The 27,480-nt window shown below is 32.9% G+C and overlaps 1 protein-coding gene across 4 annotated transcripts in view; it reads right to left on the bottom strand.

Moving 5' to 3' along the window:
* HELZ (helicase with zinc finger) overlaps positions 1 to 27,480 on the bottom strand; it is a 268,807-nt gene that overhangs the window by 167,749 nt on the left and 73,578 nt on the right. For 3 of the 4 annotated variants that reach the window (XM_077163622.1, XM_077163623.1, XM_077163625.1), the window contains exons 6-13: positions 23,828 to 23,952; positions 22,125 to 22,181; positions 17,751 to 17,802; positions 17,000 to 17,075; positions 14,526 to 14,724; positions 14,002 to 14,109; positions 12,715 to 13,012; positions 4,266 to 4,533 (exon numbers count right to left, since the gene is read on the bottom strand). In XM_077163622.1, the coding sequence (XP_077019737.1) occupies positions 4,266 to 4,533; positions 12,715 to 13,012; positions 14,002 to 14,109; positions 14,526 to 14,724; positions 17,000 to 17,075; positions 17,751 to 17,802; positions 22,125 to 22,181; positions 23,828 to 23,952 (1,183 nt within the window). The other variant, XM_077163624.1, reaches the window with a different exon arrangement.

Here is a 27,480-nt window from a genome sequence, read left to right as displayed (position 1 = left end):
CAGTTCTCAGCTACTGAGAAGCCAGGCACAACAACTCAGTTAGGCATGCCGTTGTATATAGTTTCATGGACACAAGAGCTTCAGTCAAGGTCAATTTCTTGTGAAAATGGGTAATCCTAGAATCAAGCATAGAATCATTACTGAATGCACATCAGCACATGGCTAAGGAAAACAGAAGTACAAAAACAGACAACTTCCACAAGAACTCAGAAGCATTTTTTAAATCTTAAATGAAATGAAATGTAATATTGTCTTTTAACACCTACAGACCTATCACACTAAACTTAATATAAGAAAAAAATCTTAATTTCTGGACTGGTTAGAAAAATCATCTCCTCCTTTAAAAAAATAAATATATACTTGAGTACTAAATCCAGCCTTAAGCCAAAATACATTTTGTCTAATCCTGAGAGCCTTACTCTAGGAAAGATTACAAAGATGACCATATAATAGGGATAGTCTGATCCTTATAATCAAAATATAAGAAACCAGTGTGAATTCTCTCAATGCTACTTTCATGATTAGTAATATTTTGTTTAAATTGTCAAAGTTCAGACACAACCAACACATTCTCTTGACTGTAGGAAATCACTTATCATGTTGTAGGTCTGACTATAATACCGTAGAGAGGCACAATTTAGTAAAACAGACTACACTTAGCCATACAAATCAAAATCATTTAGAGGAATGACCCTGTTTATCTATATCATTGTTTTCTGTTTTTAAATTGGGTCTCAATTCACACACACACACACGCAAAAATTCTTCACAATTCTAAGGGTGGGCTGGGTTTGCTCTGATGATTAATATGGATTTAAGGCACAAGCAAAATGGCCTAATCAGACACATTAGAACATGGTCTGAGGGCCAGATTCAATCTTCAGTCCATTTATGTACAACTCTTGACTAAGAATGGTTTATACAAGGTGAAAAAAAATGCGACAGAGACTTCATGTGGCCTACAAAACTTAAAATACCTACTATCTGGCCCTTTACAGAAAACATTTGGTGATTCTTGTTCTAAAGCATAGCTTAGTAGCCTCATACAGACCTCCCAAAAATTCAGTTTATAAAATATATCTTTAGTTATGTTACCTGTGCTTAAAGAACAATCAAATTCAAGGTAACGTAAAAATGCATATAAATATTACATTTAAAGAATAAAGAAGGAAAAAACATAAACTGCTTTTTAAACAATGCATGAAACTGTCAAAGACTTTTGAAAATCTTTACAAATTACGTCTTTGTTGTCCCTAAGCTGTTTACAGATATCTTCTGAGAAATTTAATTACTAATAGGATTTTGCTTCTTTGTACATTCACCAATTCTATACTGTACTTCCCTAAATTTGAGAAGCCTGCCAAATTCAGAAGTGCAATTTACCAGCTTTCACATCCAGGTGAGAGTAAAGTTAGACATTTTCTAGGCTTCTCCAGCACAGTAACTATTTGCTTGTCCCACATAAGATATGAAGCAACAAATTTTCATTTCTATCTTCAAGATATCTCAAAATTTTTGAGCATTTAGCATATATAACACATATAAATTAGTTATCTGACTGATTTATATTCAATTCGTAAATATCCCTATTTGAGTCAATAACTATGATCTAATTTTCCAAAGAATAAAAAAAGAAAATAGAGAAAGCTCAGGTGCTCTTACAAAAAAGACTAAACACTATTTTACCACTGTCTTAGCACACTGTCTACATTCTGCCTTACCACAATCTGTTCTTTTCATATCAAAGGGGACTTTTACACGGTGTTCATCAAGTGTTGAAACTGATGATGGGCCAGTTTCCTTTATATTTCTTTGCTTTTTCTTATTATAATAGTAATACGTGGTCATTGTAGAACATTTCAAAAGTAGAGAAAACTATATATTAGAATATAAAAGTCACTTGTAATTCCACCAACCAGAACACTTTGCTTTAATTCCTTCTTATATTTTATATGCAAATATATATTTTAACAAATTTGAAGCGCAGTAAATAAGGTTTCATAATAATCATATTTTATCTTAATATTACGTCATGGCATTTGTGCTTAAAATTGTTTGAGAACATCATTTTAATAATTATTTGATATTTAATCACATATCTATATCATAATATACTTAACTATTCTTAATTATTCTGTGAAAGACTTCTGTGTACAGATATCTTTATCTCTTATGACTTCATCAGGATGAATCCCCATAAACAGAATTACTATACTAAAAGGCTCAAATTTTCTAAAGACACTTAATACAAACGCAAAATAACCTCCAGAAATACTATATCAATTTGGCTTATCACTTTGATTTCATTTCACATTGCTGATATTTTCAAGCCCCTCTTGTGTTGGCTTTGGACCCCTTGCAAAATGCTCTTAAGTCAACTTTGACCCATTTAGTTTCTTGATTAGAATCAGGCAGGCCTCAATAATTTTGTAGGGTGTCTTCTGGTTTTCACTCAGGCAAAATATCATTTTTAAGAAATTTTTAAAAATATAATAATCCATAACTCTTTAGTCTTTAGTTATAATATACCATTCTAAGATAATGTGCATGGAATGATTTACAAATTTTTATAAAATATTAAATGCAAGTTAGTATACAACTTATTCTGAATGTGTAGTATGGAACACTAGAAGTCTCCAAGATTCTACTGAAGTTTTAAACTACTTTAACCCAATTTATCAGTGTTTTTTCTAAGAATAAGGAAACTAAGCCAATGTAAATAATGTACATGTACATCAGTAATTTCAATAATGTACATGATACAAGGCACTGTGCTTGTTTAATCTCTGATGACTTCATTAGAACTGTCCAGACACACTCAAAAAAGCCTTTTAAGAGACTATCAATGGGCCATGATTTAAAGTCTCAAAATAATGAAAAATATATTATACTCCATTTGATTTTGTACATTTATGTGCAATTAATTTAAAATTTGATACTTTCCAAAAATTAGACTATATTTAATCTATAGAGCAATACAGGCATCTAAGTTTTCACTTATTTTTCCTTTTCTGAATATATCCTCTTAATGAGAGTGCACTATGTATCTATTAATGATAAGGTACCCATAAGGCAGCTTTGAAGAAGAAAAATATGTTGCTTAGGCTATATTTAAAAGGAATGCTATTGATAAAAATGTATTCATGCCTCATAGACATGATTCAATTCTTAAAGCTCATTGTCATTTTGTCTAAAAGGTAAAAAGCTACTACCACATATAACAACTATCTCATTGATAGTCTTCCTTCATTTGAGCTTTCATTTCTAAGATTATTTTTCATGTAATGACTCAAATAAGGTTTGGATTCAAGCATTTTGTCTTATAATCTATGGCATATGAATAAAATGTAAAATGTTTTGCTTTTTTCCCCTTTACTTATAGAAAAGAACACTTGTTTCTCCCATCTCATTCAATAAGAACTCTCCTCAGTGCATGGAGAAGAATGCAAAATTTTATAAATGAATTTTTGGAGACTAACTTGACAATACCTAGTCAATCTGAAAATGTACCTTGTATGGAATCTGTCATTTTGTTTTAGAATAAATACCCTAGAGAAACCCATATACATCTCTATAAGAGGATATTTATACTTATGTTTTGGCAGCACTACCTGTAATAGTCCAACAGTATAATTAAATAACTGTTCATCTAGATTATTCAATGGAGTTTATTTGTACAATGGAATACCATACACACAGATAAAAAAAGTGAACTGGATGTAAAAAAAGTTAAAGCATATATAAACTGCTATAAAGGTATTTTATTACTATCAAACAATTTTCCTGAAATTCTAAATGGTTTCATTCTTAAAGTTTCAAATTTTGTTCTTAAAATCTTAAGATTATAAAATTTGCTTTTCAAAATATGTGGTCTTTTTCCATTTGTATACATTTATTCAGACAATGCTCATTAAGTGACTGCTATGATTACTAACAACTGAAAGCTCCCTTTGAGAGCAGGGACCATATATTTATGTTCCCTGCACAGGATAAGAGCGTGTCAGTGGTAGATGCTTAGTAATGCATCTACAAGTAAGGGGCTTGTGGAAATGAACTGAACACTAAGGATACCAAGATGAGAAGGACACAGATCTTGCCTCTAGAAACTCATATTTTATTTAAAAAAAAAAAGAATACAGCTGTTGAATAACAATCTTTTACTACCTGAGTTCACTTGGGCTCACCTCCATTTTAAAAATTAAAAATACCATCCAAAGAAGAGATAAAAAATATATAACTGTGAAAGTGTTTCTAAAGTAACTTACTTGCTGACTTCTTTATACTGGGCTATCTCCTCAATATAAAGAAGGTCATGCAACCGTGACTGATAGTTGGTCTTGGTCAAAGATTTGTCTAAAACGGACTGGGTAAATAGCTGGTCAGCAGAGAGAGGAATTTGGTATCTGACAAGAAGGCTCTTCTCCAAATCAGTAGTTTCATTAGGCTCAAAATCTATAATAGTCTTAGAAGAAGAATCCCAACGCTTAGCTGCGGTTACTAATTGTTGTCTTGCATGCATCAGGTATTCAAGATCTAAATGGAAACAACAACAACAAAAAATACACTTATAAGGGAGCACAATTAAAATTCTCAAATAACACATTACACATTCTGGTATGAAAATTTTATATGCTAGAGCTAAAATTCTTCAAAAAAAAAAAAACACAAAAAAAGATTCAGAGTGTTTTTCCCCATACAGAAATAGTTTTTGTCTTGTTTAACAAAATAACAAAAGAATCCTATTTATGTTATAAAAAAAGCATTTTTTAATATTAGGCTAAAACATAAGAGAAATAGCATTTTAAAAATACAGAATAATATTCAGAGATGAACTCTTCAGTCAAAAGAAATCTGATCTGCAGAAAGAAGATATGATAAATTCCTAATAAGGCAAATCTATCAGGTGTTAATCACTTTTCTCCTCCTACTACCAATACTGAACTTGGCCCATTACAGAAAGAGAGTATGACTACAAAACTGCAAAAGATCAGATCCTTTTTGGGGGGTGTGGTAAAAGCACAGTGAAACTATCTGAAAACCAACTTACTACAAACAAAACTCTTTATAAAATATTCATGTAAAACACTGTAATTCCACATTAAAATGTGACTCAATGTGCTACTCAAATGCACTTTCAGAAAAATCCAGTTTAGCTTCAGTTAAGTTATAAGTAGGGCGCAGTGTCAAAATAAATGATCATTCTAGTTCTAACATCTGTGAAAAAAAAAAGTGTAGCATAATTCCAATTCAATGTGAAATCCCAAGTAACACAAACTTTGAGCACCAGACAGGCTCACTCTGTCTGTACTTCATATTACTTTTCTATTGGGTGGAACATATATGTATATATGTATATATATATGTATACCTATAAAAAACAGAGCTTAAGCAAAAGAAAGAAAATTTGCTTTACTGACTCATTAGGCCAAGACCTAGGTGTAATACAACATAAACTAGAAAGATGATTGGACAATTCAAGTTAAAATTTCAGGAAGAAACAATAAAAAGTTTAGATTAAAATCCATTCATCTCCAAAGTACAAAGACAAATTATCCTGAACTATCTTTGAAATGAGAACATAATGCATAGTTGCAATGTCTTAAGACAAATTTTTGCTACAGTTGTCATATGCACATTTATATGTTATTCATCCACCAAAAGAAATTCCTCAATATTAGCAAATAATCTATCCTAAAAGCTTAATGAAAATAAAAACCAAAAACATAAAGGCTCTAATTTCCAGAAGCCTTTGCTCCCTGAAAAAGCAGTTTATGCCTGTAGTATTGTTTCTCAAATGGTAACAAAAATATGACAATAATCATCAAGATATAAAGATGATTTGCTCATTAGCAATTTGTACTTTTAAAATATTCTGGATGAGATGATAATGATGGTCTGTTTTTGCAATAGCCTCACAAACAAAAGTCTCTTAAACTAAATTTTCTTCCTAAATCACTCTAAAATTGGACCTGCCTGCTTCTCATTAGATCATAATTACAAAAATATTTAAACTATACAAATGCCAATACTCCTAAAACTGATTTTACCACCACTAAAGATTAGATGCTAATTATTATCAAAATAGCAAATATACATGTAATTTTCTTTCTTAATTCAAAAGTCAAGAGAAACCATAGTAATACATGAAAAACCAAATAACTAGCCCTTAAAAAATAAATTTTAAAAACTCTACATTATATTGGAAAATCTATTTAATATTTATACAATTCCTACCCTGATTTTATGAAACTTTTAGAAGTATCTCCAGTGACCCCAAAGGACAGCACAATTTCAAAACAATTCTCAAACAATGTTCAATTTGATTCTATTTAGTTTTGTATAGTGCCCAGTAGAGGGAAGGGGAGAGTTGAGGGAAATAAAAAGAAGAATCTTGAAGAAAAAAAAAAATTCCATTTGTGCCAGCATCAAAAAGTCTACAAACTCTAAATCAGGTGTCAAAAATAAATTGTGACCAGTGGCTACTAAAGACATATTTTATAGAAACCACTTCCTCTTCCCTATTTTATCTGAACTAGGGTCAAACTTCTGCCTCCATTACTCTCACTTATAAGAAGACATTCTTTTAGCTCTTTACCCACCTAATTTACAGCACTTAAAGGCCATTAGGTTTCGAGCATTCCTCCCTAGAGAAGGGAGGTAAAGGCATGGAACCCATGCGGGGATAGTGGACATGACTACTGCTGGGGCTCATTTCTTCGCCACCTGTGTGGCACACACACACATGCTAAATCTGAACAAGATGCACGCACCACTCAGGACAGCCTGAGCCAGCTCAGTCTTGGTGGGTAGTTTTCTTCAACTTATATTAGACTAAATGAAAAACACTCTGCAAAGACGAAATGTGAATAGGTTAAGATTGATATTCACAAAATCATTTAGGGAGAGTTTACCACTGACCATATATACCAACTCCTGTAATACTAAATCTCAAAGCAAACATATCAAAAATAATAAACCTATGGAACATGCTACCCTGAGATGTGGTAGGCAGAAACTATATATAGATCTTAGGGAAATTCTTAAGAAAGAGTTAAAGATATTAGAATGTATTTAATCTTTTGGCAATAACCTAAAGGAAGGATTTATCAAAAACAGAATTCAATGTTGGAATCACAAGTCTGACACACGTTTCCCAACTTCCTTCGTCCTTCCGATTACTGAGAATAGTAGTGCTCTCTTTCAACTACAGTTACTATTCTAAAAAAGGATCCAAATCGTAGGTTTGTTTTGTCTTGAAATGTATAGGGCAGCAGGCTTGGAAAATATCTTTAATAGGACCCGGATAGAGGATAAAAGAAAGTAAGGCCAGAAAAAAAAAAATCTTGTTTTCTAAGTGCCCAGCAAAGGGGTTGACACACAAGAGGCATGCAATAAATGTATGCTAAATATAGAATTAATTAAAAACTATATTTACCTAGAACATAAAGGGAATGAGATGAAATGTTTTCTAATCCCATGTTCTTTCTCAGAAAATATTTTAATCTGTAGCTTTATAAATCCTGACTGCCCATATTAACAAGAAAAGAAAATCAAAAGGTAATCCCAAACTACCATTCTCAGCTAGCAATTTCAATATCCTTCCTTTCACCAGGCCTGCAACATAGAAGCAAGATGAACATCTCTTAGCATACCCATTTTGTCTGACCCTATTTTTTATCTCATAAAGAGGCAAATAAAAAGCTAAAACAGAGGGCGGGCCATGGTGGCTCAGCAGGTAAGAATGCTTGCCTGCCAAGCCCAAGGACCCGGGTTCGATTCCCGGTGCCTGCCCATGTAAAAAAAAAAAAAAAAAAAGCTAAAACAGAAAGTAACCGCATGAGAACGTCATACTTTTTACAAGTTTCTATTCAGTTATATTTATCTTTTATTGGCAAACTATTTTTTAATCTATTTTTCTATTACTTTTATGATCATATAAATATAATAAAAACATAGATCTATACTGTTCTTAATTTACTGACAGCATCGAGAGTTTGAGGGTAATTTTTAAACCATACTAGGTTTAATGTTAAAGTGAACACACTCTGCTAAACCCAAAGTAGAGAAATATATAGTACCAAGTTTTCAGATTTAGATAAAAGAATTAATTTTCAACAAAAAGCTTCCAGATTATTCAAAGTAGAATTCCAAAGTAATTGTCCAATGCTGCCAAGTAAAATTTTTCCATTAATCAAAGTTGTGGTATAAAATGTAAAATGCAGTTTGTTTTCTAAGCAAGGGAAAAAACTCACTAGCTTCTTTCCTTTGAAGATGTCTTTTGCCACAAATTTTTGAGAGGCACATCTTAAATCCCAAAAAATTTTTTTACATATAGTGTCTTTTTCTGAACCTGAATCTCATCGCCAGGGGAAAAACACTGAAAAAAGGCAAAGTTAAAAATTATACATTATTTCCTGAAGAACTGGTAGGATTGCCATAAAACAATCAGAAATAAAAATTTAATTCATGGCCTACAAACAGGAAAGGTTTGGATGTTTTAAATATCATGACTATAATGTAAGAAAGACAACTATGGGGTATTTTACCCAATTCAAAACTGAATTATCTAAAGTAGGATTTTTAAAGTTCAATATCTAACAATTGAATTAGAGAACTACAGGTCTGCTACGTAATTTGATTTTAAGCTTCAAAATGAGAAACACGCTAATATAACTAAAAAAGGTCCCACAATCAATCAATTTAGCAAACACTGAGAGCAACTAATTAAGAAGTACTATGAATCTCTAAGAGGAAAATAATACAGCATTTCAAAATTTATTTGTACATGGAAGTCTTTGAATTTCAGTGGGACACAGCTTAGGAAACACTGAGCTAACAGATGGTCCAGCATGATCCAAACTTACAATTCCATGGAAGAGAAATATATTATGTTGCAAATAGCATTAACTTATGGGCAAAAAATTGTTTGAATAATGAACAGCCAATCAAGAGGAAGACTGATAAATAATAAAAATATTTCCACTCAAATTCCATTTTTACACAGTCACTAAATTTTTTCATGCATGTAGAAAGCAAATCATATTATTATATAATTTAAATTATAGTTAAATAAAATTAAAATTATAAAGAAACATGATAGAGCCCAGACTTAATACAATTCTTAATTGCATCTGGCCTACTTATCCCTGGAATGACATTTTTCTTCTAATTCCAAGTCAAGGAAGCCAAATAACAGGTTGTCTGAGGCTGGAAGTCATACTGGCCAGATGGTCACATTGTCACCAATTTAACAAGAGTCTCATCATTCATTCATTGGCCTCTACCAATCACCTTCCATGTTGCTCCAAACAGTAAGGTCAGTTTCACTTACATGCCTAAATTGTCCTACTCTACAATCTTTCCGCTATTCTTTCCACACAGAATGAGCTCTTCTCTCTTTTCTCATCTCTCCATCACCACCCTATTGGCCCATTATGTTGAAATGTGTGTGTGTGTATGACAGTATCAATACCAGATTGAGGCTTTTACACCTGTTTTAGAATTATGGCTTTGGGGATCTGGAGCAACGCTGAATGCCTTTGAACTAGTTTATAGAGTTGGCTCAAAATGTTTTTAAGGAAGATTAGCGTGGTTTGTCATAAATGGTTGAATGGGATAGAATGAAGAGGATAAACAGTTAGCTGTCTGTTAAAGTAATTCAAGGTAGAGGTAATGAAGACTGGATCTAAGGTGCTAGCAGAGAGACAAAAAAAGTGGAGTTGGATACCCAAGCTATTTAAGGCCACAGTGTCTACGTCAGAAGGCAATATAGGACTTGAAAGATAAACTGTCCAAGACAACCAATGTTTTGAGCCTAGCAATTACAAGAAAACAAGAGTCCTATTTCTGATGTTTCTAATATATTTGAACATATTTTTTTTTTCATTTTAAATTTCATACAGATTTGGTAGAGGAAATTAATACAGGCAAAAATATACTCTCATTTAGAGCCAATACTATGCTTTCCCCCCCTTTTTATAACATTGTGTTCTTTTTATTCGTGACCTTTTGCAGTTCAATATCCTTGCCTATTTCTGTTATCTGTTAAACCTAACTGAAATGTTATCTTTACTCTCTGATGACACCTATAATAGACTTAAAAACTTCCTCCTTTGAATTTCCAGATACTTTTCTTCATGTTTTTCCTTAGACTTACCTTACTCTCTCTTTTAAGTCATATATACACTTAGCTTGAAGGCAAGAACTATGCCTTTCTCATCCCTGAGCCCTCTATGGACTAACACAGGACCATACCCAGTAGGCACTGAATAAATATTAACTGTACACTGCGTGGAATTTTCCAGTCAGTCCCTTGCTTCCCTTCTTCTTAGAAGACTAATGATAGTTTGGAATCAAAAGCACATATTCATGGTCTGTTCTGACATCTCCCAACTTCCCTATCTTTTTCCTTCTTCAAGAAATCAGACAAACTCCCTTTCCTAAAATCAATTAAATCCACTGATCTTTTGGAATTCTCCTTCATTCTTAAGTAAATATTCACTTTAACCTCCTTCAGATCTCTGCCCAGTTACTGTCCATGAACAAAACAAAACAAAACAAACACCGCCCTCTCTCTCTTACTTTCTTCATTCTGTTTGATAGCTAGAAATTATCTGAATCATGGCTAATGATAAAAAGTAATAGCTACAACAACAAAAAATAAATTAAAAAAGAAAAAGTAAAAAAAAGCAATAGCTACAATGTATTAAATACCATTATTTTCCAGATACTATAGGACACGTATTTCTAGTTCTCACAATAAGCCTCTAAGACAAATGTTACTATCCCCATTTTACAGATGTTTCCATACAAAGCTCAGAAATGTTAAGTACTTTGCCCAAAGCTCACACAGGTAATAAGAAGAAAATCAGGATTCAAAGCTCAATCTCTATGACTCCAAAGTTTGTCTACAATTTTTTTCTCTAACTAGAAAACTAGCATATACTTGAGGCAAAAGTAGTCAAAGCACACTCAGTCTTCTCAAGCCCATGAAAGCGCCCTAAAGTCTTGCTCACCACACTATCATCTATATTTTAATACCATTCTTTTACCTTTTATTGCAGATATTTCACATTTTATATTATTAATTAAATGGGCTGTTATTAACTAGATTCTTAACACTTACAAGCTTATTTCCATGGGAAAATGAGTCACGGAGATACAAACCACAAACCTAAAAGAAAATTTTTAAAACATAACCTACATATAAGCCAACAATCTTTTACAGTTATACTTGAAAGTAGATCTCTCTCTATGATTTAAATCTTCTTATGCCTTAAAAGGGTGCTTCCTATTAGGATTCAACTTTTAGTCTCTAAGAGCAACTTACTTGTACAGGGGTAGACAATTCACAGCATGTGGGTCAAATCAGCTCACTGCCTTGTTTCCGTAAATCAAGTTTTATTGGAATACACACACCTATTCATTTACACATGGCCAATAGCTGCTTTCCTGCTACGATGCAGAGTGGAGTAGTTGCAACAAAGAAAATCTGGTCCATAAAGTCTAAAATATTTACTACCTGGACTTTCCTTCACAGAAGAAAATATCCAGCTCCTATAGTAGTAAATATAAATCAAATACTTTATTTTTATCTTGTTGGCTATCCTATCTATTTGGCTATGGAAATTACTTTATACTCATTCCAAAGAGTACTGAGATGATGACAAAAATACATACAACAGGATAAAAATAGGTAAAAGGGATCAAAGTAAGAGGAAAATCAGGTTAAATGAAATCTAGGAAATATTAGCACACACACAAGAAAATATTGCCTAATTGTGAAATTTGGACACAAATGTCCCTTTAGCCTTACCATCAGTTGGAGTAAAAAAGAATCAGTCCCACCTTTTTACCACGTCCAGAAAATAAAATCCTAGCATTTACTCATGAAAAAAATTTTCTAGGTCTTCATAAATGGGACACTGCGGTACAAAGTGAAAATATCCTCCACAATATGGTTAGTTATAGTCAATACAACACAGCAAGTGTCATACAGCTCAGCTATATGAAGTGTTTGTTAAATAAAATAAAGCACCTATAAATTAAACCAAGAGTCAAAGAAATGAAAGCTAATATGTCTTTTCCTTGTTCTGTTGCTTGGCATAACATTTAGGCATAGTCAGGAACAGGACAACATATGAAGTACATCATCTTCTGCAGATGCTTACATGTTGAAACCAGGTACCTCTTTCCAAGAGAAAGGAGCAGGTCTTATTAGGGTACCTTGGTCTGGTGACATACAAAACTGCCTTATGAAGGCTTGTATATAGGACTCTTCATTCAGAGATGATGTAGTTAACATCAAGAAGGTTAATGTGGACAGTCAGAAGGACATGGAAATAGACACATGGTTGTATTCACAATTAACATTAAAATGACCTTTCTACCCAAACTAATAGTGAAAGGTTTTACTGTGCTAAAATCACCTTATTTTAAAAATGAAATTGGTAGACCAAAGCAGAACTAAAAGTATTCTTACAAGTTTGGGGAATCTCAAAGCATGTTTGAACTAATGATTGTGAGAAAAGAACAGAGCACAATGTGAACCCCATTCTAAGCCTATTTCATAAATCAGTCAATTCATTTGGGATTTTTTTCCATTATTCCCTCCTTATCCATGGAATGTCTAGGATATCCATGGAATATCTTTTTAAGTTGCTATTAAAGAGCCTTTTAATACATCATATCAGGGAAAAAAATTCTAAATATTACCTTCTGTAGAAGCTGCATCAATCATTACTCTTTGCATGAGTACTGGCTCCAATCCAAAGTCGAAAACTATGGTTTGGCGAAAAGTTCCAAATATTTCTGTGTTAAATGCTATCCCGACTTTATATACGTAATGATCTAATCCATTTTGGGCCATCTTTCCTCCTATCCATTCTTGACAGTTTTCTGGGACTTCTTGTGATACCTGGGTAGTACTATCTCCGGCAGATATTGCAATGATACTAAAATGAGGACGATGAGCATCATAAAGCAATGCTACACGATACAGCATTCTTGCAGGCTACAAGGAAGTTAAAATAATTTATTGAGTACAAAGGGGGTGAAAATCCAATTGTAATTGGGCTCTTCAATGAAAATATTTCCGTAAGGGACTTTTACTTTCTCATGCATCTAAGATATTTTAAAATGCAAATTTCCCTCATAAATCATTTAAAGAAAAAAGCAAATGGTTAAAATATATCAGTTGTTAAAATGATATATTTATGATACAACACTAGTCTTTTCTGTTCTTTCTGGATATAGTCACGCTTCACTTTTATCAAAAGCTAGGATGAGCCTATATGATCAGTGACCTCTAACTTTCTATATCCTTTGCCTAAAATCATTTTATCTAGGCTCAAGCAGGAAGTCTTTACAGGAATGCAGTTACCTCTGAAGGCACTGGATTGGGTTCAAGGCTGAGGCCAAAAGTTTCCAGATTTTTCACCCAAGATGTAGATGGTACAGTGGAAGAAGCACCACCAAAAAGTACACAAAACTTTTCCACTGCACATATTCACAGAAATTTTTACTTTGCTTCAATCTCAAAATTGAACGCTATAATTTAAGATGGCATGCACTGTAGAAAATGTAGTCTCTTGTAATAAAAATCCCTTATTACAGAATTTATGATTGCATCACATATAAAAGTTGTCATTGTTTAAACATCTTAGAACTGCCAGATTAAAAAATCCCATTTCTAGTTAGTTAATTATTAGCCATGAACCACAATCTATGTTCCAAGTTTGGAAGATAATATATCAAAGACCTCTTTACCAAATAAACAAACAAGCATCCTAGACCTCTACAAAGATCTTATCTCAAAATATAAAAAAATTATAATTTTAATGATAAAAATACAGAATTATGCTTAAGCACCAATAAGAATCTACATTAAATGTACTTACGTGAAAACATTATCAATGATCTTTCAATACAGAGATCTAAAAGTCAAAAAACACTTAAAGAAAATTACATACTTTCATTCTTTAATTTGCACAAAATTCGTACCTTACAAGTGAGAGCAAAGGTCCACGTCTGATGAGATTTTTTGGTGCTGACAGTAACTGACAAATCAGGATGATGCTCTACCTTTACTCCTTCTACACATTCACTAAGCTGAAAAGAGAGCAATTAATGCTATGTTTTACTGTTAAAAACACAAACAAAAACATTTAGCCTGGTAAATGAATATCAACAGTAAAGATGTTGATGAAACTGCTTATCAAGGTATTTTGTACTTTCACATTCAGTTATTTTTATGAGCAAAACATAACACATCTAAAAGAAGAGACACAAAAAAGTTAACCAAAAAAATGGAAGTAAAAAAAAAATTAATATCTGAAAATCTCCCAACACATGGTTTAACTCTTTATTTTAACTTTTGCCACTAAAAACATCAGTTTATCAAGAATCAAGTTCTTCATGTAGAGGATAAGAAGTAAATCAAAACAGAGCACAGAGTAAAGTCAAGACTCAAGCAAGCTCATTGTTTAAAACAAAGCAAAGCAACAAATGTAATTTATTTTTCTCACCACTTTCTCAGGAGATAATGAATTCATCCACTTTTCTATCAAGGTTTCCATGTAACTGCCTGAGAGCTGTTTATTCTCATTTTGCTGTTTCAATTTTATCAACCGTGAAGCATATCTTTTCTGCCATTCTGCTAGTTCTTCCTGGGAATGTGCTGAAGTACACTGGGCACCATATCTACAGATTCCTTGCTCTAAAAATCTAAGCAAAATAGTAAAGTATGTTTTATCATATACTTTGTTGAAACATTTAAAAGATAAAACCTCCAGCACTTGCCCTCTAACTCTTAATAATAAAAACAAAAATTTTATCTCCTAAGAAGTCATATTTATACACTCTCTTGCATAAAGGAGGGAGAAGTGGTTTAAAGAACATTCACCACAGTTAATCCAAAGCAGCCTACTCCCCACATTCATTGGACACTTTCTTTAGACTAAAGGGTTCCTAAAGCATAATATACTCATGACCCCAAAAAAAATGGCACTGAAAAGCTAGTCATCTTCCTTTAAGATATAACCACTCTATTAGACAATTCTACTTAGAGCAGTATTTTTCCAATGCAACAATGATATCAAGTGGATTATTTGCTCAAACACAGACACAAACTACTTCCCAAAATGATACAACCTAAAGAAAATTTTCCACATACTAGAAATTTAATTATGAAAAAAATTAATATACCATTAAATTATCATTTGAAGGCTTTTGCTTTTCACCTTCAAACTCAATGCTCTTACCTTTTTTGCATTGCTATTACTTACACTTCACTGAAAATGTTGTCTGAAATTCAGAATAAAAGTCTTATACTACAGTCATGATTTATTCAGCAATATATTCAACCCTTCAATGGGTAAGTTCGTAAAATCTCATTTTAAAGAAAAGAGTTAATGATTTCTCAATATTAGTTAAAGGATTCAACTGCCAATTCAGTGATCAAAGACAGATAAAAATACGAGATTTTGATCATTAAACTTTTTAAAAATATTCTGTAAAATTATGGGTCAAGTTTGTTTTTAAATCAATGAAAATTAACCATGAAAGATCTTCAGAAGGAAAAAAGAAAATTAAATAATATATGTTATTATAAATAACAAGACTGAGACAAGAACGAGGAAATTTTATAATATTGTACAGGGGGAAAACACTGACAGTAAAAAGTACAAAAGAAACCATAACACAACATTAATATTAAATGGTTCATCATATTTGAAAGAGTGACTGCATATGAAGCCTTTCTGATGACACCCAAAGTACCTGAAGTTAAATTATACCATATGTTAAGTTCTTTTGTGCTTCAGAAGACACATTTAAAATCATACATTTATGTTTCTCTTACGTATGTCTTAATTAGGCAAGTATTTCTTTGTTTTTCTATTGCTTTGTTTTAAATTATTCCCCGAAATGTTGAAGATTTTATATTCCGATCAGAACTATAAATTTTCTCATATTTCCTTTTCACAGGATTGTGTTCTACCCTTCCTACAGAATACCACCAGGATTTTCAAAATTTTCTATTTAGTTTTCTTATTTCTACTACAAAATCAAATCTGATGTCTCAGATTTTCACTTATCAAAACTATATATCAAATTCCTTAACTATCAAAAGTAATAACTAGAGTAATAAGAACTCATATTTAAAATCCCAATAGTTACTAGTTCTTGTAAAAAGAACTAAAGAGAACTAAATGCAACTTTAGTAATTCTTTATATTTTAATAAATAATTAATAAACTTTGAAAGGTTAGTTCTTCAAATATAAATTACTCATAAATTCTGTATAAGCATCACATGAAGATAATAGGTTTTTTTTTCAGAAAAGATATTAAAATAATTTAACATTTCTTTATCTATTTTATGCTCTACTCCCGTTTGATAAAATAATTTCAATTTCAATCAACATAACCCAGACAAATTTCATATAAACAAGAGACCAGCAATTAAGTTCAGCAATAATAATGCAACTGGTATTATAAAAGATTCCTGAACAAAGTCTTAACAACCTCCATTTAGGCCATCATTTATTGTAATTAAAAGAAGGCACCTTGGGCGGGCCACGGTGGCTCAGCAGGCAAGAACGCTTGCCTCGAATGCCAGAGAACCCGGGTTCGATTCCCGGTGACTGCCCATGTATTAAAAAAAAAAAAAAAAGAAGACACCTCATTAATTTAGCTTTTTTTTTTACATGGGCAGGCACTGGGAATCGAACCCGGGTCCTCTGGCATGGCAGGCAAGCATTCTTGCCTGTTGAGCCACCATGGCCTGCCCTCATTAATTGGGTTTTGACTTTCATTATGTAAATGACCATTATGGCTTCTGTTTCAAATTGAAAATAAACAATTTACTCAATCATTATCATTTTCCTTCCTTCACATATTATCTTCTTTCAATTTGAATTACTACTTTCCAAAAGTGAAGGAAAATTATTTACCCTTTGACCAAAGACATGCCATTGATTTAAAAAAAATTTTTCACGTTACCTTTTACACAAAGTATATTCCTCGCTGCTTGTGATTCCCCTAGGTGGCGGGCGGAAGTGCCAACCATTACAAGATCCTAGAGAGTAATCAGAATATAGTCTTATCATTTGAGGCTTGCTAGTGATGCTGACACTTTAATGTGTAAGAAATACTACAATCCCTTCACGCACATCATCCCAGATGATGTAAAATTATGCTTCATTCCTTACTAGCTATGTGACATTGGGCAAATTAATGAAGCTTAGTAAATACCGGTTTTCTAATCTAAAACAAGGTGGAGAACAGCTCTAAGAAATCACACGTTTATGTGAAAGCTATTACCACAGTTCATAGTAACTCTCTTCCCTTTCCTCTGGCAAGAGATGGGGAGATTGTGGACTTTAACAGAGCTCAGGTTACAGATCAAAACTTCCAAAAAAGTAATCATTGAACTAGCCTGGGATAAAGAGGACAAAACATCCTCCCTTTTCAATTTGCTGAGAAGAGGTTTAAATTTTAGTCCTACATGGAGAAAAAAGATGAACTAGACGACCTCTGAAGTTATCTGCACCTCCATTCTTCAATCATTTTTGAAAAAGGGGCCACTGAAAAAATAGCTTTCCTCCACACCTAATTCTTAAAATTAAATTTTTAAGTTCTCTCTTACAATTCCACTTCTATGTACTATAACTCAGTTTACTTCCTTCCAATAACTAATAAAAACACAAAGTCTAGAATCACAGTTACAAGAAGTTACACAGTTTGTACTTACCCTCTTCTAAGTCTTCCAAGCGATACTCAGAGAGGATGTTACTAGTTGCTGTCTGCAATTTTTCAAATGGAAGACATATTTAAAATAAGAAATAACTAGTTGATGTTGAACTAAACTTGGATATTTTCAACATTTAAAAAAACTATGGCATTTGCATACTTAGAAATTTTTAACAGACTTTAATCTGTTGCAAATGATATATTTATTTACTCTTTGGTTTATGTTATACTATTAACTGAGTTAAATCAATTAACTATATGAAACTTAGAATCACTGAAGAAGCAGTTATCCAGCAGTTAAATCAAACTAATGGCCCTGGTTCTATCCTAGCACTTGTAGATAAATTTCCCATGCAGTCTCTTCCCTGACAACTAAAGGGGAAATGTTGGTATGCTTGTCATTTCTTAAGCATGGGATGTGTCCATTAAAAATTCTTTCAGAATTTTTTTCATAAAATTTCAGAAAAGAAGTATTTATGTGGCCCTCATTAAGGAAACTGACAGAGACCCCCTACAGAAAAATTACCTGGTATCAGAAGAACAGAAATCTAGAATTCCTAGTCTGAACCTCATGGGGGTTATTCATCTCACTCTCTTCTTCCAAAACCTAGACAATGACTGACCAATGAGGTACCTTTTTTTCCTGCAGCACAGGGACCATCATGGCTTTGGGGCCTGGAACACTTCCTGCTGAGTCTCCCTCACTCTGTGATGATGAGCCATTCTCCCAGAGAGAGCTCATAGCTTGGGGACCTACTCACTCTAACTTTTGGTTTTCTTGTACCTCTTTGGTGCAGATAAATCTAAAATCCACACCTTTGGCTCTAATTTTACCCTAAGCTCCACATCTGCAATATCACCTGTTTGCTGAAACACTTTTTCTTAACTATTCTGCTGCACTTCATACGGTAGATCAACGTTAGCTACATAGGGATTTGTTGCCAGCAGCCTGCAACTGCCTTTCTGCATTCCAGCTCCTAACAAACTATCAAGCACATAACAGGGGCTCAGTAAATACTGAAAAAATGAATATAAATGAATCACCCAAACAATTCAAAAATAACACATCCAAAACAAAATTTAACAACTTTTCCCCAAACTTGATCTTCCTTCATTGCTCCTTATCTAAAGTTAATGAGTTCATTTTCCCCAAGGAGTCAGACTGAAATTTTGAAAGCAGTCTTGAACCTGTCTCTCTTCTCTCCTGTTCTAAGTAGTCTCCAAATCCTGCCTGAGCAGGTCTAGAATGTGTCTCATGTCTGTCTCCTACTCTCTACTCCCACTGCCAGTGTCCTAGTTAAGGCCCTCATCACCACCTGTCTCATCTATCCCTCAACCAACTAGCTGTTTGCCAAATGTGTCCTGTACTTGGTCACCACTAGGTCTTTACTTAGCTGTCCCCATCAGTTCCCACATTCCTACATCCACAATTTTTCCAGAATGTTAATCGCTCTTCTCCCTGCTTGTACTTCCACTGCACCATTTATTAAGCACATGCTGCCCTGTGTCCACATTAACTATGTGCATGTCTGACTGTCCTACCAGATTGTTTCTCACTGATATTCTCAGATTCCCCACGCTCACACATTCATGACAAGCACAGGTACTCAGTGAACTGAACAGAAAGGAGGAATTCTAAGATGGAATTTGGAACGTCTTGAACCATAGAAAGAATGCCATAAATGCTATTTGGTTATAACTGAATCAACAGTATCACTCTAACTTTTATTTGGTTAATCAAATTGAACTTAAGTTGAGCTGGAATTAAATCACCATGAGACATTTCTACAGGACAATGCCTCTGATTCTCATTCAACCTACTAACTAATTAATAAACTGTTAAAACACCTCTTTTTGTAAAATAAGGGACTGAATATCAGAATGCATAAACTACAAATAAATCAGGCAATTATTCACATTACAAGGATGCTATGCTTCAAAATAAAAAGATTCACTGAAAGATATCTTTAAATTCTATAAGCAAGGACTGACTGCCATTAGTCCACACCAGTACTTAAAATGATTCCATTTACATAGAATATATAAATATGAAAGCTAAAAGCTCATTATAATAATAAAAATTTTTAAGTATTTCTTCTTAAAAACTCATAAAAACAAATTTATCAAATAGGCAAGAAAAAATGGGAATAAAATGTTTCACTCATAAAACAAAGCCTAAAACATTTACAAGCGTTGGAAGCAAAAACCACATGGTACGTTTAACAAGCGTACATCTGAGGAGATCAGCAAATGTACAGTGTGTGTTTGTGATGACACTGCACTTTTCAGTACAGCAGAATACGGCTAATAGCAGAGCCTAATCAGAAAAGCAGGAAAGGGAGAAGCTGTGCCTGGACTTACTATTTGGCCACCCTGGCTTTTATGTTCCAAGGTGGTGTTTTATTTTTAACACTCCTTTTATGTGTTCAGACCCCAAAACAGAAGGATGATATTAATTAGCTTATGATCTTCAGTCTTTACTGAGACCGTTAGGAAAAGCCACAAAAGATCATACTACTAGAACTCTTATAAATTCACAATCTATTCATTACATATTTTAAATTTTACTAAAGAACATTTTACTTATGTTTTCATTAATTAGCTTTTATTTCATGTCTTTGCTGTCATCTCTAGAGTTTATGACAAATTAAATACTAGCTCAGTCCAATCTTAAATAACAAATTCTTGCTATTTTTAAATGTGTCATGTACCATACTAAATAAGAGTAGCATTGTTTGTTAGCTTTTCTCTAGATTATTATTTTTTAATAATATCAGTTCACTAACCAAGACTACTACTCTGGTTACAGAAAAAAGAAATTACAAACAAGAATTTAATGCCACTTCTTCCAAAAGCACAGTCATAAAATAAGAGTCAAGTGATATTTCTGGCCTTACTAGTAAGCAGCATTATAAATATTAAAAATAAATTTTTAAAATATATTTGTGCATGATCATCAGATGTGGTAATTCAATTAACGCAATAAAAGAGAAAAACAAAGTAAAAAATCCTTAATAAAGTAAAAGATAATTTTATTTTATGTTCTCATTTTAAAAATCTAAAGCATTCATAATTGTCTCCCTTCACTCCTTAGAAATTAAAAAGGAGTATGCATGTACTATATGTATGTTCAAGAAAGGAAATGGCTTTGAAGTTAATTAGGGATTATTAATTCTCAGTAGTTCATTACTAAGATAAGACAAAGAAAATGATGTTTAAAAAAAAACCAGTAGCAGCAGAACAGCCCATATAACCCACAGGACTGTCTCCTTTGAATATTTGTCGGTACGAGCCATGATGTGTTAGATTTGGAATGAGAAAAGAACTTACAGGAGGTCAAAGTTCATACTTGGGGTCTCTGCATACCCTCTTCACCGGCCTAGGCACGCTCCATCTCACTCTCCATACGACCCACACCTTCTCAACTCTCAGCTCTTGGCTTAACCGTTAGGTCCCCTGACCACCCAATTCAAAGTTATTTTTCTATTACAGAAAGCAAATTCTTCTCCCGCATAGCATTTACCTCAGTTTGAATTGCACCTGTAGTTGCTTCGTTAATTTGTTGTCTGTCTGCCTATTCAACATCCCCAAGACTTTAAGCTCCCGAAGAACAAGGACCTTGTTCAGCCCTGTATTCCTAGCACCTAGCACAATACCTCATCCAAGGTAGGTGCTCAAATTTTGAAGCAAACCATCAATCACTTTACATGGGCTTGCATTTATGATAAAAGCTAACAAAATGGCTATCTTTAAAATAGGGCATCTAAATTTGAAAAAAAAATTATATGCCTATATAAACAAAAATCTGAGAATTACAAAGTCAAGGGCCTCTGGAATGCCATTTTTGTCCCCAGTCTTCCATGTGCCTAAGTTCTACACCAGAGCACACTTTTGTTCACCATTTACCCTAACACACATTATTTCCACCTCCTAAACCCAGTCCCTAAAATAAGTCCTCAAATCACAGACTTCCTTTACTTGCTTAAAAAATATGAAACACTTGAAGAGTATCTCGTTTTTAATTATAATCATTATTAATAATTTAATTATTTTAATAGCCAAAAGTAATTAAAAACTAAATTTTTTCACTTTCCCATTTCCCAATCATCTTTCCATTTATTGGTCAGAGACAGCTTACAAGAATTAGGGGCAGAAGAGAAGACCTGGAATGCAGAGGAGACATAAGAAGAAGTAAAATTCCTAAGATAGGATCAAGTTGTGTTACAGGGAAAGGTGGAGAAGGTCTCACTATCCCACCTTTATGGCTTTGCCTTCTTGCCTGATTTCATACTCATTTTCTCAGTTTTAATATAGAATGCTCACTAGCCAGACTGAGTTAAACTCTTTTCAAACAGATCCACCGAAATAGTCTTACCTCTGTTTCTGTGAGAAGTATTTTCAGTCTTGTCAAATCTTTTGTTACCATCCCGTTCTGAATGGGTGAATAAAAAGAGAAAAATCGATTATTACCAAAAACCTAACTCAATTTCTCAGCTATTTCTTGTTTATCTGTAAAAATCAATGATATCCTAACTCCCATCCTTGTTACCATCAAAGATGATGATAAAGCTCTCCATCTAAGAAGAAAGTTCAAAAAGGTTAATTACACAAATTATGCAGTGTGCCTTTTCTGGTAAGTAAAACACTGTCATGTACTTTATATGAAAGTTGAAATTTTATTCAATAAAATATTGAATAAAATATTATTCAATAAAATATTCATAACCAGTGTTACTATAGTGATATATTATATACTATACAACAGATCAAGACAGGATTAGTGAAGAAAAAAATAAAAGTTTTTTTCCTAAGACTAATAGGTTTATATTTGCAAAACAGTGAAATCAAACAGTTAAGCATCACTTAGAGGGATTCATATAAACTATGTAACACTTTAAAGTTGACTCATTAATAAAGCTGTTGAAGGAAAATACACAAAATATTTATTTTTCTTATATTCATATTTCACGTTTAAAAGAAAATTAGTTCTTAATAGTTTTAAATTTAAAAGCCGACACATAAAACTGCAATAGTTCAAACACATATAGAAAAGTCCTTAATGACAGAACTGTCTAAATAAAAAATAAATATATTCTTTATCATCCATTTGGAATTAAACATACTATTTTGCTATATTAATACATTTTAGCTTTTAAATTCATTTTTAAATCTGGTGAATTCAAAAGACATTGTTAAACCAATTAAATAATTCACTACAAAATAATTGCTTAGGAAATGACTTAAGTTACCCTTTTAGATGGATTAATATACTACACTCAGCAACAGGTCAGGTGCTTTCCTAATTTTTTTTTTTTTTTTTTTTTGCTAAATATGTTTATCTGCTGTGAAAACACAACTTTGTTCCAGATTTTCACAATTTAAATTAATTCAGAAGAACCATTAACGTACAGGGAGTTCATGCATGTATCAAAATACACATATTACTTTCTTGCTTGCATTGTTTTTCATTATGATCCTTGAAAAAATCAGCATATTTCATAACAGTTACAAACTGGTGAAAAAGTTATTTCCTACAATTTCTATAGATTACCAACTCTAAAGTTCCAAATAATAGACTTTAAATTATCTTAAAAAACAAAACTCTAGAAAATTAAATGCTTTGATTACAAAATTATATCAAAGTCTGAATAGAACTGAATAGTTCCATAAAAGTGGTCATGGATATTAACTTAGATATTAGTATCTTCAAAACCAAAAGGCTCACTTTAAAGTGGCAAATTAAAAAATATATTCAGAACCCTGTAAGATCATATGTCCATTTCAGCATGTTTCAATCTGAAGATATTTCCACACTAAAGACAATCATCGTTATACTATAATTTCAAATTTTAAAAAAGTACCTGCAATCCTTATATAAATTATCACAAACTATAAGAATCCAATGACTAAACATCAGTTTTGATCATGAGAAATGAGTTTCTCAGAATACTCAGGAACTTTGACTCCTGATAGGAAAAACTAAGGGAGAAACATGTACTAGTAGCTTTTCTGATAATATCCTAAAAAGTTAAATACAAATCCATTTCAGGTAGGTAAAATTAGAGCTCATCAGCATACCAGGGACTCTCCTGTCAGTGACTTGGCAAGAATGCTGGATACCGGTTGGAGCTTTCCTTTCAGCTGCATGCAGCACAGCACCGCCTGAAAGGCACCCGCTCCCTTGGCCAGTCCTTCTCCCAACACTGTCAGGAAAGAACAGCCATCATTACTCACATAACATCCAGTACACATTTTTCTTGACTACATTAATGCACCATCACCAGCACAGCTTCTTATATGCTAAAAAGAATGACTTCAAGTCTTAGAGGAAAGCAGCTGTATTTTAATTTAGTTCTGTCCAAGATACTGACAAGGACAAGAAAAAGGACAAGAAAAACCTTGGGGCAATCACTGTGTCTAACCCATTAAGGTGATGTAAAATCACACCAAAATCCCAGGGAGAAGAATCAGTCCGAAGGCTCTTTAATAAAAATACTGTTCAACTTATGATTTCTAGGTAAATGAGGGCTTTCAAATTGAACAATATCAGCTGAATAAAGTTGTCACATTTTTTAAAGTGACACAAGAGATACTGTGCCATTAAAATACATAAGAATAGAAACTGAAAAGCTCAGCATTAGATACCCCCAAACAATATTAGCCTTTATCAAAACCCTGTCAAATTAACTGAGAACTCAACTGTCATGGAAAATGCTACCCAAATTGTCTGTAAGTGCTTGCAGATTTAATTTAATACAACCACAGGATGCACATTTTAATAGCAATACGGAATATACTAATATACTAATTTTTATGCCATGACATTTAAGATATCTCACAGCAATTGCTAGTGGCTCAATCATAAGAGCAATCTATATACTTTTCTTTACTGCTAAATCCAAACTTCTATTATTAGTTGGTGCATACTTTAGGTAACCGCAAGAAAATAAACTGCTGAAAGAAAATATTTTAGAAATTGAAATTTTTTTCTAGTTAACACCAAGGAAATTTTTTTTTGCTAGAAGAATTTCGTTTTCAGTTTTTGTTTTCATTTGTTGTAAAATAGCTAGTCAAACAGATGTAAATGATTAAAAAAAAAAATACATTATTACCTTCCCTGAGTTTTTACTTGATAACTGAAGCTATTTAACATATGTACCCTCAACTCCCCCCATTCAAAAGTCAAATTTTTCATGTATCATCTTTGGTTATCTTCTTACTCTCCCCCATCTCAGAAATGAGGATGATTCTTCCTTTCCAAACTGGTTCTATCCACTGCCTTTATTTCATTTCCTCCCTTCTTTTCCAAGGTTCCATCCATCAGTTATCCTCTTTCAAACATTTGATTTGGACACTCAATGCTTTGTCATCCAGCATCTATTCTCCATTTTCTATTAACAGTACCCTAATTTTTCTCTAGGGAACCATGTCCTCTCCATTCCTGGTCCATGTGCTTCCTTGGAGCTCCATGTTCAATAACCAATGAGTGAATTCTATCCCTATCAGGAATGGGTCCTTCACTCCAGTGAAGCTGATCCAAACCCAAACAAAGCTAATTCTAGGGCTTAAGCAACTAGATAAATGTCTCTTTTGATATCATTAGATTTGAAGTTGGGAAGATATGGGGCTGAAACTTCTATACCTATCTTGCTACCACATGGAATATGAAAATGAAGCCAGTACACAAAGGAAAACAGAGTCAAGCCAAAAAATACTGATGGCATGATTGAACCCTCTATCCATGCCTAGAGCCTGAACAGATTCTTCAGTTATATAAACTTTTGGTTAGGTCATCTGTCAAAGCACCTGAAAAATTTCAAGAGAATATAGCTGATAATCTCTCATCTGAAGGACATACTCTCCTTCATTTCATAGTCTATTTCTTTAAAGAATAGAATATATTTACTGTTCCTAATTTTCATTTTCCATATATTTCCTCATTATTCTCTTAAAAGTCACCAAGCATCTTCTAGAAACTAATTTAAAAAGCCACTCTCAAATCTTGTATTCTTAGGATACACAAAAGCACCAGTTAACTCATCAGCTCTACTCTTGAAACTTTTTCCTCTTTTGGCTTCTATTCTTGATCCCTCTCCAATCTCTCCTCTGGCTTCTTTGTCTCCTGTTGCACTAAATATAAGTGTTTCTCCAAGTTTTTAACCTTCTTCCATTTTACCTTCACTTCTTTAGCAGGATATTTTTCTTTTAAGCATCAGTATAATATACTGCACATTTAAAGCTCCATACGGTCTTAGGCGGTAATGAATATATATCATTTCTTTGTCCAATTTTTTATCACATAAGTAGCATTAACAGCGACACTAATAAAACCCTACAAAAACTAACAAAAAATATTTTCACATATTCATGTTCTCTTCCAATATTTATCAGTATTTACATAATTTTTACATTATTGTCACTGATACAATAATTTGCATTCTGCTTTTTTCCCTCATCACAGTCAATATTTTCTGTTATTGGCATGTTTATATTTATTATATTCTTGGCTATACAATGTGTCTATCAAGTGGATGCACCACTCAACCATTCCTATGTTCCAGAACAATTCCCATTTTTACCTATTAAAAATAACAGCACAACACACCCTTTATTGGCTACAGATTGTTTCCTAGGATAAATAACCATTTGAATCATTACTAAAATGAAAGTTTCAGGCTTTCTGAATTTAAGAAGGTTTTACCAGATTACTTTTAGTTTAGGCCAACCTGCCATCTCCTTCCATCCATGTTAGAGATCACTCATCTACTACTAAATAATTTCAGTAAGGGAATAATACCAACAAAGTATCATTAAAGAATGTCTTGAATGTCTTACAAAAGTCTACAGTAAACCCCAATCTTTCTCAGATTTTACTCCTAAAGCTATTTAAACTTGTCCTTGAACAAGTCACTCAATCTCTCATATAAAATATAAACACGTATGAATTTGTTGTAAGGATTAAATGAGATAGTGCAAGTAAAATGCTTTAAAGAAACAAAGCAGTCCCTAATATGATCTAGATTAGTTATATTCACTAAGCCCGTTTCATCCCCTATAACATAGAGGTGACAGCAGCTACATCATAAAAGTGTATATAGATGAATCATGTTAATTATGAAAAGCATCTAGCACAGTCTCCTAAATATGTAAGGGTTCCCAAATGTTACCTGTCTCTTACAAAAATTATAAAGTATTATTAAGAACTGTGAAGGAAATGTCCCATTTAGTCCTTTTCCAGTAATTGGAAAATTAAGAAACTAGTTGTCAAGATCAGGGAAATGAAAAAAATCTAAGAATATTTGAACCACAGATGATTAAGCCATGTTTAAAAGTTAGTAACATGATATGTTACTAACACCTTTCAGAGAGCTTTGGTTTTGCACAAGGTATCTGCTGAATTTTGTTTTTACATTAGTATTTGAATGCCTCAATATTTGTTAAAGTTATGCTGTCTCTTCCTATTTTAGACAAGATGTAGGACTAATGTTACTTTCTTTCAACTGCTGCCTTTAAATAAAATTCAGTTTATGTCTTGGAGGATCCCCGTGTGAAGAATTTAGGCCAAAAAAACCATACAATTAGTCAATAATTATAGACTAAAAACCCTCCTGCTATCGTATCATATAACAAAATTAGCTTGCAGTGCTGCCTTATTATCTTTACTATTTTGAAAAAGCCTGGGGGGGAGTATGGACTATATGTTATTAAACTTGTCGCAGCTATAATAACTG

The sequence above is a fragment of the Tamandua tetradactyla genome, chromosome 6 (assembly GCF_023851605.1).
Source record: "Tamandua tetradactyla isolate mTamTet1 chromosome 6, mTamTet1.pri, whole genome shotgun sequence".
Taxonomy (NCBI): Eukaryota; Metazoa; Chordata; class Mammalia; order Pilosa; family Myrmecophagidae; genus Tamandua; species Tamandua tetradactyla.
This window is presented reverse-complemented; position numbering and strand designations above follow the sequence as displayed.